This window comes from Patiria miniata, unplaced genomic scaffold, assembly GCF_015706575.1.
Source record: "Patiria miniata isolate m_02_andy unplaced genomic scaffold, ASM1570657v1 HiC_scaffold_29, whole genome shotgun sequence".
NCBI classification, from domain to species: Eukaryota; Metazoa; Echinodermata; class Asteroidea; order Valvatida; family Asterinidae; genus Patiria; species Patiria miniata.
In genome coordinates, this window is record NW_024037068.1 from 26623788 (window position 1) to 26641469 (window position 17682).

At 39.0% G+C, this 17682-nt stretch overlaps 1 protein-coding gene across 1 annotated transcript; it reads left to right on the forward strand.

Moving 5' to 3' along the window:
* Nucleotides 1-1529: 1529 nt before the first annotated feature.
* On the forward strand, nt 1530-16376 carry LOC119735996 (nephrin-like). The gene is made up of 21 exons (XM_038209980.1): nt 1530-1741; nt 3064-3414; nt 3787-4119; nt 5193-5486; nt 6083-6391; nt 6847-7131; nt 7273-7602; nt 8068-8364; nt 8545-8565; nt 9003-9230; nt 9906-10031; nt 10353-10377; nt 10490-10551; nt 10800-11015; nt 11271-11381; nt 11682-11872; nt 12461-12583; nt 13001-13112; nt 13572-13668; nt 14355-14454; nt 15192-16376. The coding sequence occupies exons 1-21, from the start codon at nt 1732-1734 to the stop codon at nt 15267-15269; spliced, it is 3699 nt and encodes a 1232-aa protein (XP_038065908.1). The 5' UTR covers nt 1530-1731; the 3' UTR covers nt 15270-16376.
* The last annotated feature ends 1306 nt before the right edge of the window (nt 16377-17682 follow it).

Sequence of the window (17682 nt, forward strand, 5' to 3'; positions counted from 1 at the left end):
TGTTGATAACACCAAGTAAAAGACACCTGCTTAAAGAATGTCAAATATATTATTTCTAATTTGTTTTTCGATATGAAGTAGGGCATCATTAAGAAATGATGTTACCTTTAAGAAAACACACACACTATACTCATGTTGTGTAGGGCCAAACAATATACGACATTTTGTGGTTTCACAACTTAGGAATGAAAATGCTGAATCTCTTCGCACTTATGGGTATCGTTACCTTGACAACTTGGACATGACCTCCGTCGTGGGTCTTAGATGGGGAAGGGTTCAGGTCCCTGAAAAAAAAAATGAACATCGGAAATATTTTAGAAGGTATCTTGGACTTTGTTTTAGTGTCCAACTTTGTAAAAACGAGCGCGAAATGTCCAGGTCTAATGGAACGTTTCGGCTGTCTTGCCATTACTGCTCCGTTGTCAGTGCTAATGTTATACTTTCCCCGAACCGACTAAGCTCCCTTCCCTTCACGATTCTTAACTGTTCTCTCTTCTTTCTGAACGACCCCTCTGACTCTTTCAACGAACGAAGTTAATCACACACCCACTATTAAAATAGTTCACCCCACTCCCTTTTCTTTGGCTTATTTGCATTTGAGGAACCCGATACACACAACATAGCAAATGCGGGTTATTTGTCGTGAAATGATCATTTCATAGCCTAGCGTGTATATTGTAACTGAAGTTGCTACTGTAAAACAAGTATTAACATACATTTATAGATAAAATAAATGATTTCTTATTATGATGTCACTATTCACAGAGTTTTTTTTACAAGCATAGATACAAGCAGACATTATCAACAATATAATTCTTTTTAAATTCAAGTAGTTTCCAATGTTGACAGCTAACAGGAAGTTCACGCCAATGCACTTGTTTGCCTTATACATCGACCCCTTATTGTCACGCTACGTGTTCATTTTTATTTTATCAAGGCCAATAGCGGAAATCGACATACCAGCCAAAATAGTCGAAATGTGTGTGCAGCCTGGGTGGCAAATGATTTTCAGTGATAAACTTTGCAAACTTCTTCAACATTTTACGAGCTAGGTACCTGCCGGGATAGTGGCTGTGGGAATGGGCTCATTCTCTGCTTTAGTGACCTACCTCGCTATCGGGTCACTGTTGATACATGTTCAAGGTAAGAACTGTGAACGAGATTTACAAGCACTGAGAGACAAGTTTTGTTAATGTTAGCAAAATTTGGGGAAGGATTCGAACATCACATTCAACAAATTTGATTTGTAATCTTCACTGTTCGGGAACTGTTTAAATACCTTTGGTTATATTGGTGCTTCCCTTTGGCTTTTTGTTTATGTGTATTAACTTTTTAATTGATTTGTTTAGGCCTACATAGAAATGATGATAATTTCGTTGGTTTAAATCTAACTTATTTCATGTATGTAAATCATATCTATATGACGAAAATGCAGTCTTGTTTCGTTTCTTTCTCAACGTGTAGTTGGTGCTCAACTGACCATCAGTGGCCCGCCCATGGTGGATAATGGAACAAGTACCACCCTGCGGTGCGACGCACCTGCGACATTTGACAGAGTCCGTTGGCTCATCACTGACTTCAACGTGGATGCGCGGCTAAGTGGATCGTATACAATCACTGCGCAATATACGCTCTCTACAAAAGTGACATTAAACAGAGATCCCAGTCATTATACTTTTGATGTAACAGACCCCAAGTTTCCATTAACTGTAGCGCCTTTTACACTCACAGATGAGGGAAGGTATTGGTGTTTCGTTAGAAATGGTGCGAATGATGCAGTAAGTTCGTTGGATGTACGGACAAGAGGTACCATGAACTCCAATCTTGTATTACATGATTATTTGCTGAAAGTTAAATAAAAGAAAGCACATTCATTAAAAACACTTGCTGGATCGAGCACCTTTAATGTTTACTATCCAATGACTGTATGGAATGTGGTTTCTACAAAATGTAATTTGAGCCACCCGACCCTCACAACCAGCCCATTCACCCCTGATTAACCTCTGGCATGTCTGGAGTATCTCTCAGGCCCCAAACAGCCGTTAAAACCACAGACATAACCCCATTTGACATTCCATTTTGGTCACAGGGGTGATCGAAATAATCCCAATGTATATAGTGCATTTGTACACAAGCCTATGTAAATGTGCACAAGCACACAGGGTTTTCCCGCCAATTTTCAACCCCTCCAGTATGATCACAAGACTGACACCCCCTCTGAAGGATGTAGTATGGTCCATACTACGATCTGGTGATAGATGGCCCCGGGTGTGTTTACCACGTGGCCAGGACAATATAAAACATAAAAATGTGTAGAGTCAATATTCCCTCCTGAATCCAGGTAAGGTTAAAAAGGAGTCGTACTTTGTCAAATCGAAGGGTCATTTCAGAATGATTGATATACACAAGTGTGTTGAATCATGTTCGTGTTTGATCCTCTATGGCAATTTGCGTTGCTGTTTGTATGTATGACTCTGTGAATCTCATAATATTATCTTTTGTTTAGTTAGTTTATTGTTGAAAGTGTTTTAATAGCATTAACCAAGTTATTGTGATTTATTGTGGATGAAGGTGACTTACAGTTTACTACATTTCAAAAATAATTTAATAAAACAAAATTGAATTGTATTACAACTGAAAGCATTTGTAGAATTTGATGAATGATCATAATCAGATGCAGATGTTAGAGTTTCTAGAAAGTTGAAATATTACTCTGGACCTGTTAACATTGGCCCAATCTATTCCTTAGGTTAACTACAATTTGTCAGCATTGACTGCACGTTGAAACTGTTCACCTTGCCAACGAATATCAACTTTTCATTCTCTATCAACCAGAAGGGTCCATACAGCACCTTTTCCATTCAGCAGCTGGGACTTGTTTCGTTTTTTTAATGTAACACTAATGTCATAAAGAGTATACACTCATGCGTATTTCTCTGGAGCAAAATTAACATGATTCTAAACGAGGGCTGCATTGCAAAATATCCAATGTTGAATTTACCGGTTCTATTCATGCTATCGGCAACCCTATTTAGTTTTTTTTTTCATGTTCTTTTCAAACAGTTCCACCGAGCACAATTGCAGTATCCTACGATGGTACATCATACGGTGATGGGAATATCTTTCCGATCGTGGCTGGTTCCAATCGTCAATTCACCTGCACAACACCTGGCGTCAAACCAGCAGCCAGCTTCACCTGGACCCTACCCACAAGCATCACTACAGACCAGCCACTAGGATCTCAGACAGATACTCCTAATAGCGGTGACAGCAGGTTGACAGACAGCACCAACACGATCACTGTAGACATCGCAGGGACACCAGCTACTGCTCAGCTGACGTGTGGTGCTACCAATAGACAAGATGGACTGACGGACACAGAGATTGACCTCACTGTGACCCTCCAAGTGAGAGGTAAAGCATGAACTGCCAATCATTTCCTCCGTTTTCAACATAATATTGATCTATCTTGAAGATTATGTTTCTATGATGTTATTATAAAGATTCTGTTTCTATAAGACTAGTCTCTATGTACTTTCAGACCCACTTGGGGGGTTTATTGCAAAGTTCCCTTTTCCGGCGTGTTTTTTTACGTCGTTCCTATTTGTTTTATCATGACATAATATGAAGCTGCTGAGCGTATTTTTTTGAATCAAATCGCATCTTTTTGTCTTAACTATTCTTAGTAACTACTGGAATTTATTTGCTTGTGGGGTTTCTCAACCAGTGTACTATTTATGCTGGTGGTTATAGTTGTGTTTGCATTTTTTGTTTTTGTTTTTTAAGTGCCACCCAGTGTAGTGAAGCTGTCAGACTCTGATGGTGAAAAGACTCAAGGAGCGACAGTAACTGTTGACCAGGGATCATCACACACTTTCAGTTGCTTGGTGCAGGGTACCAGACCAGCTGCTACCATCCAGTGGCTCGTCGATGACGTAATGCAGTCCAACGGGGTTGGAATCCCGACTTCAACTGAAACCAACCAGCTGTTTGACACAACAGGCACCTGGACATTCACTCCAAGCAGAGCCAATCACAAACAGGAGGTGAAGTGTGCAGCAAACACTGCAGAGTCGCAGCCACCGTACTCTAATGTGGCAATTACACTGGATATCAACGGTATGTAGCCAACTTAGTAACACCCAAATAATTGGTACACAGAAATAATTGGACGATTGCTTACATACTGATGGCCGTTGTCCTGAGAAATAAATAAAGCCGCCTCAAATCTGATAATAATTGTCTAATTCGGGGTGAAGGCACGAAAAGTGATATTTAGCAAATTTTATAAAAAACATATAGAAGTATACTAATTTGTAATTCGTTGAGGTTAGATTTAATATGTTCAAATGCATTGTTGAGGTGTGTTGAACTCAGTTCAAATGGTGTAAATAATGGTGGATCAAATGCTGTTGGGTTGGCAATTATATATTAGTATATGTCTCTAAAAGACAGGGGTAAAAAGGGTCACAATTCCCCTGGTTCTCCCGTGTTCTTTGGAAAACACCTCAGTGACAGTGTCTAGCATAGAAAACATGCAATTTAATTGTCAGTTTTGGACACCCTGCCACCGAAGCTAAACTGCTACCTGAGACCCGTTTGAAACCGTCGTTAGGGCCGAACAAAAAAAAACATTCAGAGTGACTGCATTCGATCAAAAGAGAAAATTGTTTCAGAGAGGCACTTTTTTTCGTCGGATTTGTCATCGACTAGACCCAGGATCGTTCCAAACAACTGCATCAATCAATCCAAATCAATTAGCACCTACACGATCCTAACTGTTTCAAAGATCGAACCTTATTCAAGTTGTAGGCATAATGTGGTTCGTCGGTACTCTCCAATGGCAGTCTTATATCTTGATTAAGTGTAATGCTGGTCCCAGAACACACAAAATGTTTATTCATTTAACTAAAAATGGCTTTTTCTATTACTGGAAGTCTTCCTGCATCTTGTGTACACGATGGGCCAAATTGAGTCAATTCATTGACGTAACGAGGTAATCACAGACGACAGCACTGCCCACGTCACAGACGACAGTCAGTTATATTCATTCATTTAGTCAGTCAATCAATCGGTCAGTCAGTAAGATAGATTCAAATAAGACACAATGGGCTTACCCTCTTGAAACAGCAGCAGCCACCAAAAATGTGTGCGATTCGACTAATGAACAACTGAAATTTGTATTCAAACAGGACCCCCTGACACTCCCGTGATTTCTGGAATTGCATCAATGACTGAAAATGTTCCAGCTACACTGACGTGTACAGCAGACATGGGATATCCCAATGACTGGACTCTGGTTTGGTCCAATGGAGGCTCACCAGGTCCAACTACGAGCTCGTCAGCATCAGGTGATCGCTACAGCTTCACCGGCACGCTGGACTACACACCAATGAGACAGGATAATGGAAACATCATCACGTGTGTAGCACAGAGAGATTCAGGAATGCGTAGTAGTGAAGGGAGGCTGCCCATCGACGTTCAATGTAAGTGTGGCTTCTTTCACATTTCTGTAGGGGCAAGAAGTTCTTCAAACTTTGCACAATGAAGAAGGTACATTATTGGTTGAGGGTACACCATGAAATATCTCTTCTACAAAGTATGGGTCTTAAAAAGAAGAGTTCAGCACTTCACAAAAGAGATATCTCAAGACGTGCTTTACAATACTTGGCAAGCCTATGTGTTCAAGTTGATGCACCAATTATCTAGACACGGATGTTAGTAAATGTTAGTTGACTACTTTATGAAAGAAAACATTGAATAAGAGAACCTGTTACGTATGTAACAGTTCACTTTGAAAATGAATAATCGATCGATTATTCCTCACTTCCTCTCTCACACCGTGAAGTGATTCGCTTTCCAATTTAAACTGATTCTGTTAAAAAAATCTCCCATCAAGAAAAGAAAGTCTATACGTGTTGCCATGTTGACGGCATGGTGTATGGTGAACACAGTCGTTGACTATTTAGTTTGGTTATAGGGTACGATCTTATTTATTGACGCAAATAGCGCCGTTACTCTAATGTCTAATAACCGAGTGAGGGTCTCAATAAACATTGTTTTTCCAACGCATTTTCTTCAGTTTGTGCTGGAGCAGTAAGCGTCAGTTGTCCATCAAGTACAGCATCAGGTAGCATCGTGCAACTATCGTGCAATTCAGGCAGCAGCAACCCAGCAACCTCACTTGTTTGGTCCAAGAACGACGTGGTCCAGTCTAACCCAAGCCAACCAGTATTTACTGATGGAGACTACGGTGGCCGAGAGACAACACTCAGGTTGACAACAGGGGCACTGACCAAGGCAGACAACGGAGCTGTGTACCAATGCTGCCTTATAAAGACGTCGCTATGCAATATGGATAAGTGCGACTCGTGTTCGTTGAATGTTGAATGTAAGTCGCCATTTTGATCTTTCCATTTAATGTTATCCAAATGTTAAACTGATATGGTTTCAAAGTGTGAACCAAAATTATGAGCCTTAAATGACAATCGTTTTGAGATATACAGAGGGAAACAAAACGCTGGATATGTAACCTTTTCATTATCTCAAACGAGTTAAAGTACTTGTATTTTCTTAGGCAATTTGTCGTGCCTATAGTCGTTTTTGTGATACTTCATGTAGCTGTTACACATGAACCTTGTACTGATGTAGTGCATAAGAAGTTCTTGACACATCGACAATCGACCTGTCATTCCTGCAGTAGGTCTACATTACATCAAATTAGTTTAATGGCTTTCCTGGTAAAGTTCTGGAAAATTCATTGTTCTTTGTCTTCCCTTGTAATATTTCATTTTATCAAATAATATATTGACAAAGAAGTCAAATTCATATGATTCTTATTTGCAGACCGCCCGGAGTTTTCTTTGCCAACAATTATGCCAACCGGTCCTATCGTAAAGGGCGGCAGCATAGTACTGTCCTGCAGCGCAGAGGCCAATCCTCAGCCCCCTGATTTCATCACATGGGAAAAGGTCGGGTCTCCTGATTCCCTAACCTCTGTCTACAGCGATGGAACAAGCACCCTGACACTAAGCAGCATCAACAGGGACGACGCTGGGCCCTACAGGTGTCGCGGAAACAATGGTGTACCACCTGTTGTCTTTTCAGGCTCTGTTGACGTCATCGTGCACTGTAAGATTCTTTTTCGTGTTTGGTTACAAATGAAAGACTACGCAATTTTGAAGGATCCTATTTTTACCCTACTGCTGTGATTTCATTTTTGTTTTTACAAAATGTTTTCAACATGGTTCATTTGTTCCTTTACATTCAAAGATGAAGTAAGCATCCTAAATAAGGTCGACACATCAGTGGGGGCCAAAGATGGTTACGATGCTACTCTTGTATGTGAAGGCAAGGGTAATCCCCTCCCTCGAATGACATGGTTGCGTCCAGACGGTGTGGAGTTAACCAATGAGACCGAACCTGGAAGGATATTTCAGTATGATACCATTCCTGAGGGGGATGATGTATTTGGATTCACCATCAGGAGTACCTTGCACATCAATCGAGTGACTGGGACTGGAGACTACGGATCTTACACTTGCAACAGCGGTAATGGAATAGGAATGGTTGACACACTGACCATTGTGTTGAACGACAAAGGTAAATTAAAACAGTTAGTAAAAAAAACTAACAATGGTGTTGTACAAAACAAAGGTGTTGTATATAAAATAGGTGTGTTATAGACCAGATAATGAATGTTTCACAATCGTGCAAGTGAAAGAATAATTTTATTCAGAACAAATGGAATGTTTCATCCCACTCGGTTTTGTCGCGTGGAATAGAACATTCAATTTGTTACGTGAAAATAATTATTGCAGTCACAAACATTCATTACTTGTACATTGTACAACTGCATATCAGCACCGTACAAGTAGTATCGTTGTACCAATTGCTCTGCGGCTCCACAGTTAAGTGTAATCAGTCACAAATACAGGAAGCTGAATGACATTATCACAAATCGTTTTTAACTCCTGAACAGGTATATATTTTGCCTGTTTTTCAGGACTATTTTAAACAGAATATGTAAACGCTAGGTCCTCTATTTGTTTGTCATCTGTGCCATAGTCACACCGTTACCACCGGAAAATGTGTCCATCGACCAGGGTACAGTCACAGCGACATCTGTCACAATAACTTGGCGTCCTGGCATCGACGTCGGCGAACCTCAGTGGTTTTATGTCAACATCCGGGAAGTTGACACAACGACAGGGTTTGATCCCAGCACTCGGGTGAGAATCTCCGATGGCGTCGTGATGCACGTGATTGATGGTTTGAGTCCGTACACCAAGTATGAGATCGAGGTTTATGCTGAGAATGCTAACAGCGTAAGCCAAAACGTCAGAAGGACTGTGACAACTCTACGTACGTTCATCATTTTGTTTCTCTTACACCGTATTCATTGTTGATTTAACAAAATAACTTAGCAACGGTAAAATTACAGCAGTGTAATTCCTGGTAAGTCCCTTTTCGTGGATCTATAAGTTAACCTATCAGTCCGGTATTGAACACAATTTTCTTCTTTCTCGTTCAATTTGCACACAGCTGATACGCCAGAAAAGTTAGGTGAGTGATTTAGCCAATTTGTTTGTTGTTGTTGTTAAAACGAGACTTTTAAATGACCTATCAATCAATCTGTTCAAACAATTTGAATTATATCTGTTTGCATCTGTTTTGCATCATACGATAACCAAAACTTTGTAGAAATAGGCAAATCGATAATATATATATATATATATATATATATATATATATATATATATATAATATATATATTATATATATATAATATATAAGTTAACCTATCAGTATATATATATGTATATATATATATATATGTATATATATGTATATATATATATATATATATATATATATATATATATATATATATATATATATATATATACATTTGTATATATATATATATATATTTAGGCGGGGGGTATTTAATTTGTTCCGTTCGTAATGTCTTACGGAAATCTGTCTTGTATTTGTTTTAGATATCTCTGTGACCACAAATCAAGAGACTGGAATCATCTCAGTTGATGGCATTCCTCAAGATGGCGACACCTCGTCGTGTTTGCGGCTTGATGCACGTCTAACCAATCAAGATGATTGGTTTGACTATGGCGAGTGTCTTGAGTCAAATACAGACTTGGCTCTACGCGAGGCTCGATCTAGATACTGCTATGGAGACTTGTGTAGTCAGGCGACTACTGCACTAACAGGTCAGTCAAACCGGTTTGAGATCAGTCAAACCGGTCTAGATACGGCCATGGAGACTTGTGTAGTCAGGCGACTACTGAAATAACCGGTCAGTCAAACCGGTTTGAGATCAGTCAAACCGGTCTAGATACTGCCATGGCGACTTGTGTAGTCAGGCGACTACTGAAATAACCGGTCAGTCAAACCGGTTTGATGTCATTGGTCTTTGTGCTGGTCCCAGAGAGGGCAGTCTATTGTCTTTGCACCTGACTGATGGAATGACTCACTGAACGACTCACTAACTGACTGCGGCTTATGATTTGGGATGATATTGGCTTGTGAAGAAAGCTGGGCAGTGTCATCTTGTAGGATGACTCCTTGATTGGCTAATTCTAGCCTAATTAGTATACCAGTTATATAAAAAGACTCCTAATGAGTCGCAATTGTGAAGCAAAACACAATGCGCAAAGCGCTAAAGCGGTCCAAAATCAATTGAAAGTCACCTGACTCTACCTCCCCTAAAACACACTTCATGTCTCCATGAAGATAAACAATAATAAACAAGTAAACATTTCAAGTTTCAGATGATAAGTTAAGAGATAGGTAAATTACCAGCAAAACAAAACCAAAAGGACAAATAATAATGGGTTTCACTATTTGTTCCTTTTTGCCTATTTTTTTTTTTTGTGCTCAAATAGTTGCAGGACAGTCAAGTAATGCAGGATTAATCGCTGGCATTGCGATTCTGGCCATCATTTTATTACTCAGCGTTGCACTGAATGCTGTGGTAATCATGTACGCCAAAAGAAGAGGACTAAAACCAGGTAATTAAATTGGAGGTTTTCTAATCCTCGGTTTTGTCATCGATTTAGCTTTGGAACATTTTAAACCTTTGAAGGACTCCCGTACAAAGCAGTTGTTGTTCTATCACAGAAATGTCAGAGACCAATGTAGAAAATGTCATCCTAGTTCAGAGTATCCTTATTCCTGAAGCTGTTTCATTCAGTCTTATGACAATCACTAACAAACTAGTTTCCATGCGGTTCTTTACAAAGCAGGTATGACTAGCATTCCTAATATATAAGCCAATATTTGTTTGTCACAATTTCGAAGTGAAATTAAATATTTGGTTTTCTTTATTGCAGAAACCAAGAAACGTATTTCAATACCGTAAGTATAGTCACACTTGCACACAACGTGTAAGCAAGATGTAGCAATATAACGAAAGGTTTTAATATTGGCTTTAGATTAATATGGAATCAATGTCAACCTATTTCCCCAGGAAATTCAAGCCAGAACACAAAGGAGGTGTCACCAACGAAGCAGTGGAATACCAAGACTTGGGTAAGATGCTGAACAGGTCATGTTGGACTTTGTGAATGGAAAAAAGAAGGGAAACATTTTTGTTTTGTCGCTTTTTTGCTTAACACTATGCAGGTGTGAACGACCACACCACACCTCAATGGACCCAAACACGAACAAGCTGAACATGTGATCCCCAAAGTTTCTGGTAATTGGTCTCTCCTTGTCCTATTCATGAACCTTTTTTTCTTCATGGTAATCTTTCTTTCTTCATTGCAATCTTTCCGCAGACGTACCCCTACAAATCCTGGCCGTAGGCGGGAGCCCCAACCCAGCTGCGTCGACTTACGCCAGCATTTCTGAAACTCTCGCGGAGTTCTCGCGAGAAAAGCTGACGATCGTTCGTGAACTTGGACAGGGCGCCTTCGGGAAGGTTTTACTTGGGAATGCAAACGGTATCGTCCAGCAGGGAACTGTAACGCAAGTTGCTGTCAAAACTCTAAGAGGTAAATCGACTACATCGATTAACAAGAAAACAACTACCAGTTCATCATTTACTTTTGAATTACATGTCACAGCATGGCTAAATTTCCAAATACTTTTGATATGATATTTCATCATTGTTAGTCCACGTTTTCACTTGTATGAATAAGTGGTTAACACGAAGTAAGCAAAATACGAAGCCTAACATTCAATTTCGGACATACTGTTATTTGAGATAGATTATTCACATGTATTTCTAACGGCTATTTCATGAACAGACGACGCAGATATCACGGAGAGAGGCGATCTGCTCCGGGAATTGGACTTCATGAAAAAGCTTCCGAGTCACTCTAATGTCGTCAAACTCCTCGGATTCTGCATTGACAGAGGTAGATCATTAACACTTGTATTAAATTTGAAGACCCTTTTTCAGCATCACTTCATTAGATATCACGATTGCATGCTTCAAAATATTAAGGGCTTTCTTGACAACTGTTTTGGGGAGATAACATTGTTTTCTTTAAAGGCACACTAGCAAAAAAAAAGAGTCTGTGAGTAGCATATGCTATTCAGCGATGCACCAAGACGTCCACTTAAAGAACAGTGATTATTGTCCATGAACATTCTCAATATTCTGTCAGGGATTGTTAGTTCTAAAGTGACTCAAATAACAACTCTGCTTTTATCAGATCCAATTTATATCATCATGGAGTACATGTCCAAAGGTCAACTCAAGGAACTATTGACGAGTAGTCGAGGCAAAGGCAAGTTGCAGGTGTATAGCAACCTGCACGGTAGAAGCAAATCTCTGACGTCTAAGGACCTCATCAAGTTCGCTACAGACGTTGCTGATGGAATGGCATTCCTAGCTTCACATCAGGTTAGTGTTGAATTTTTGAAAGAGACATACATTAGTTTGCGACTGCTGTCTATAGTTACGTAGCCTACCAAGTTGATCATTATGCAATAAATTAGAAATCAGACGCCAAGTCACAAGTCAAACGGACAGGGGATGGACAGAGGATAGAGGAGTATCTTTGTGAAATCCCACTTGAGTAACTTCTGATTTAACTCGGGATAATTACTTGTGGTGACTTGTGGTGACTTGTGTTGCCTTGTGATGGAATAACTATACGACTCTAGCAAAATGCGATTTGAAAGAAACTGAAAACCAAAACCAAAGTGACGATGATCAACACGTATATCTGTATAAGGCTAGTGTTTAGGACTTTTTTCTTCGGTTCTGTTGGTAATGAAACAAACAGATTCTTCAAACTGCATAAAACAGTAAAAAAAAAAATGTTTGTTTACGGGAAGAATAATTCAGGAAAAACCACAGAATCAAAGACCGAAAGCCCAATCCACTGGGGCATGGGTGGGATTCCAACCCAGGTAACAGAGAGGGAGACAAGGAATGCAAAACCACGCCATTTATCGCGAATTGATGATATTCTGTTTTTATACACAGTGCATTCACAGAGATTTGGCGGCCCGTAATGTCCTTGTGGGTGAGAACATGATCTGTAAGGTGTCTGATTTCGGACTCGCTCGTGACGTCACGAATATGAGAGTGTACCAACGAAAGTCTGAGGTATTGAACTTCGACAAATTAATTTCCAGAAACTTTCCTTTTTCAGTTATATTTCTTTGGTACCTATAGTTTCCTTCTGTTTCCCATTTCTATCTGTATGTCTAGCAGAAATATTTCGCAACGTTCAAAGTACCAGAATCCTCTTCCTTGTTTTTATTTCTGATGAGACTGTATTGAATCAGTTACAATCATTTAAAAGAGTGCAGATTTCCAACTGTGCAGGTGTTTATCAGAATTTCACGTTTTTTAGTCTGCAATGTCAGGTATAATCAAAAACGATTTGGGAAAATACTTCCAAAACTATTTGTTTAAAACACAGTGCAGTCAAATCTTAGATCGCATGATCGCATGATGTAGTGTCTGAAGTTTAAAGCAAAATGGGCTTTAGTCTCAACAATACATTGTCTCCTTTTCAAGGCTCGGTTACCTGTTCGTTGGATGGCCCTGGAATCGGTTGTTGATGACGTATACACAACAGAGAGTGACCTATGGTCTTATGGCATACTTCTGTGGGAGATTGTTACTCTTGGTAAGTTTTAAAGTGTATAAATATCCATGACGTCGTAATTGCCACAGAGATGTTCCTTTTAGAATAGCAGCGTAATACCTCCTCTCTAGTACTATAGTTTGAGTATCGTGCCCCAAAGTTGTAATTCCTGAGAACTAATACATTTGCGAGGGCGGAGAGGTTTTGGCTGACCAAGGTCCCTCAATAAGTCATCTCTCAATGTTGAAAATATATAACACTTCTCTTTTATTGGTTGCAACGTCTAAACCATCTCTCTCCAACCTCTTTTAAAATCTTAAAATTTAACGATGATGAACTAACTTTCCTTTCGAATAAAATCATGTCTCCCCCACTACGTTCGGTTTCATTTTAAAAACACTTGAGATCAATACGAATCAGTTTCAGGTGTTTCAGCTTCATCATCAGAGCAATTGCAGTTAATTCCAATTGTTCGGATTCTGTGGTAATGTTTCGTTACAGGTGCTCGTCCTTATCCCACCATGAGCTTCAAGACAATGATAAGCAAGCTGCAGGAGGGATACCGCATGCCAAGACCAGAACATTGCCAAGATGAACTGTAAGACACATAAAATCATTTCATTTTTTGTACATTATATAGATCATTAATGTGATTGAGAGTTAAGATGATGAATCATGATGAATTTCAGTAAACAAACTCTTTGATCACAGGAGGTCGCAGGCTAAAAAAAACTCCACTTGTGTCCATTTCTTTGTTCAACTTTGTTCACGTTTGAACCAAATAACTGGGCAGCAATATAAGCGAATCATGTCTTAAAATACAAAGCTATTCTTACTATTGAAAAATGGAATTTATAATAATATTAATAAATTAAAATTTGTATTGCGCGGTCTACATAAATATGATCAAACGCGCATAACAAAAAATACAGTGGAAATTACATTAAAAAACAAGAAATACAATCAGTTACAACGTATGTTTAAACAAAAGGTACAAAAAAGAAATATAGGGTCTACTACAAACTGAAACAAAGCGTTACATTTTGGACTTTACACCTAAAAATCCATGGGTTTACTGTTGTGACCTAAACAATTTATAGAAATCTACCTTCGAAAATGAGTACAATACGATATAATGTACTTTAAAGTGTTTACTCATTCAACCATTCGACAGAGGTATAAGGCATTCATGAATACAACAATGTCTTTTTTGATAACCGGTGCCGATGTAATTGACTTGAATAAAAGGTTACATGTCTCACTTTATTGTTTCCATTAACACAGGTATCAAATGATGCTGGCTTGTTGGGAGGAGGAGCCCACAGCACGACCGTCTTTCACTGAGATTGGTCAGAAACTTGAGAAATTGTTGGAGGGAGGGCATGTAAGTAAATATGTGTTTACATCAAGGGACATTACAAAAAGGAAAGGCATCACGAATGGAAACACCCCCATTATTCGATCAAGGCCCTTGTCCCCATGCATATTTTGCTCAGAAAGTAGAGAAAACAAATAGGTGAGACTTTGACGAAACCAAATCAGTGTGCCAAGTGCCCCAGTACATTTTGGGATGCGACACTGGTTCCCAGTCTACTAAGCCATTTGAAGCATTCAAGTTGGTGCAGGACAGGGTGCCAGTTCGGCAGTATCTCGAGGTTTTATCGAACCTTGCAGTGCATATATCTATATTTATATATGTAACTTCATATGCCACTTTTTTGTGTGTGGCCATTTGCTCAAAGGAAAGTCTCGAACGAATCATGTGAAGTTCCTGTTTTACATCTGGATAAAATTATCCGAATGAAATATTCAAGCACTGAGCCAAAGTAAGTTTACAGAAAAACAATCGGATGCTACTCTGTTGCTAGGTAATCTACCATGGTTTTCAATAGCAATACATGTAATTTACTGATATTCCCAACAAATACATTGAAATTTAACAAACTGTTAAACAGTTCTGCTTATTCAAGAGCAACTTATCAAATACAGCTTTATGTCCCGACCCGACCCAGCACCTCCCGCAAAACTATGCAGGATCTCTTTAATGCTATGACTGATAGATACATTTCGGCGCAAACTATTAGGCCTAAATTTAATCCTGTTATTTTATTTTCTTGCCAGGATTACATAACTCTGTCAGACTACCAAGAATTTGACTACGAAGTGACGATTCCTGATTCTCCTGATGAGAAGGTCTGAAAACACTGAAGATCATAGTTTACATAGGAAGACAGCGGTTACACTAGAACAGTTTCATCAAACTAGCTACTATTACATAATACCGTGGTCATGAGCACTTGTTCATGCATAAAAACTATAACCCTCACGGCAGTTTTACTTGTACACATTTATGTCATATCTCGGCCATTTTAGTTGCCTGACACAATCAAAATGCTAAATCATGGCACGTTAGATATGCTACTGTAACAGTGTATCACGAGGTGTCTGATTTATATACTATCGCACAAGCCCGAAACTGCCTACGCCGGCCAAATCACAATTTTCATTCTCAACAATTCTCCGGTATTAGAGTATTTTGAAAGGGTTGTGAGTATTTTTAGTAATTTTGGGAAGCGTGTTATTATCACTGACGTCTATGCCAGACTATTTACTTATCTGTAACCCTATGGTTTCCTTTTCATCCTGTGAGGGCGCACTATTATGAAACAGGATGTAGAGGCCCTGGAAGAACAACGATGCGTGATCTGCCGTTGAGATGTACAACAGATAGCTTTTTTGTTTAAATCAAGACTAATACCATCGTACAATCGTAGCTATAGAAGAGCCTATTAATAAGTTAAATTACCCCATGTCGATAACAGTTCCTGAAACTACTCGTTAATAACGATGATTGTTTCCCAAGTTTTTAATAGTTACTTATACTGTGGCCGCTATGGATAATGTATTTGTCCATTAATGTACAGAATGGGGAACCGTTTGTCACAACAATGCATTGCTTATCCGTTTCATATGTCGTAATAGCAACAGAGGCAGTTCATCGCTTTTAGGGAGAATACCTTACCCTAAGATGTGTTAATCGTGCAAAGGAATATAAAGATTCCACCTGCTGGAACCGGCAACCACGTTAAACGTCCTGGGGTTTAAGTCGTTGTTGCGCTTGGTGGGATAGGGTGATCCAAAACGACTTGGTATCCGAATGGTTGGCCTTTCATGTCAAAACTAAAGGAAATACTTTCATCAATGATTTAAAATCAGACATTTCGAAGGCCCTGTAGCAAATAATAATAGACTATAAATAAATAATAATAATAAACGAAGTCACGTTTTGAAAAAAGAACTTGCATATTCGCCTTGTGTAAACAAATATATATTAACCTTTTAGTGTATGTCATGTAAAATTGTAGAAATTAACAAAGATGAAAATATTTGTGTCTTTTTTTTTTTTAAATAAGGAGGAAGTGTCACGTTTGAGGTTTACTTAAAAGTTTGCCGTGTTTATTTTGTATCGTTGATTATCAACTCTTTAACCATTCAATCATTGATAACATGTAATTCCTCATTTTGTAGGGATAAATTGCAGCGATTTATGTCTCTCACAATTGTTATCGGCTTTGAAACTGTGTAATTGGATGAAATGTTCACGTTATTCAATAAAAAAATATACCACGTAAACCTATTTTGACTGCCTGCTCTATTCTGTTCGACTCTCCGCCACCCGGCAGACACACGTAATAATTATCATCATGGATAATTGACAATTCCCTCCATTTAACTGCCCCATTTATATAATATGGGATATATTTTGAACACCTGCTGATTACAGATATAAACTATGTTTCATAAAAAAAACATTTATTAGGTCTGATTTTTAAGATAATAGAAGGGGGTCTGGATTTGTCATTTTTCTGTACTGGGAATTCAAAATGGTCTATATTCTGAGCTTGTTAGTTGTGAGTTCCTCCCAATGTTCTCACCCAACTCTCCCATTGTTACCGTTGAGGGGGTATTCGTACAGGGAGCCCAAACATCCTCCCAATGCCTTTGAATTCAGACTCAAAGCTTCAGGATTGTATTGCTCACCACAGCGAGTAATACAATGTTTCTAGAAATTCTTGTGGCTCCTACAAAATATGAAACGACACGCTTCCATTATTTCCCTTTAGTGTTTTAGGATTACATGCCCAAAAGATACATCGCGCTAATCATCAAAGAACTTTGACATTGCGCCTTTGGTCAGGCTACTAGCTGAAGCATTGGGGATGACACAGGGGTAAAAGGTCACATTGGTTGCTGTCATGACAATAACAAGGTTGGTGCAACTATTAGGAGATAATGTCTGGCGGTCACGAGAGTTTTACAAGCAGTGGCAGTTTAAAAATGCGAGCCAGAGATTGGAATTATGTGTGATGGATGCATTGGCTACTTACGTAAACTGCGTCATTTATATCGTACAAAATCGTATAGTCAGCGATTGATCGGGGAAGGGGTGTCAGAAATCATCCCCTCCCCTCCCCTCCCCATCCGCTACTGGATTATTCCTTATTTTCCATCAAGCATAGGAAAACAAAGATGATGTTACTTGGATTTGATTTAAACTTTCCTAATTTGACTGTCAAACTCTTTCACGAGAAACACGACATTACCCTTTTCC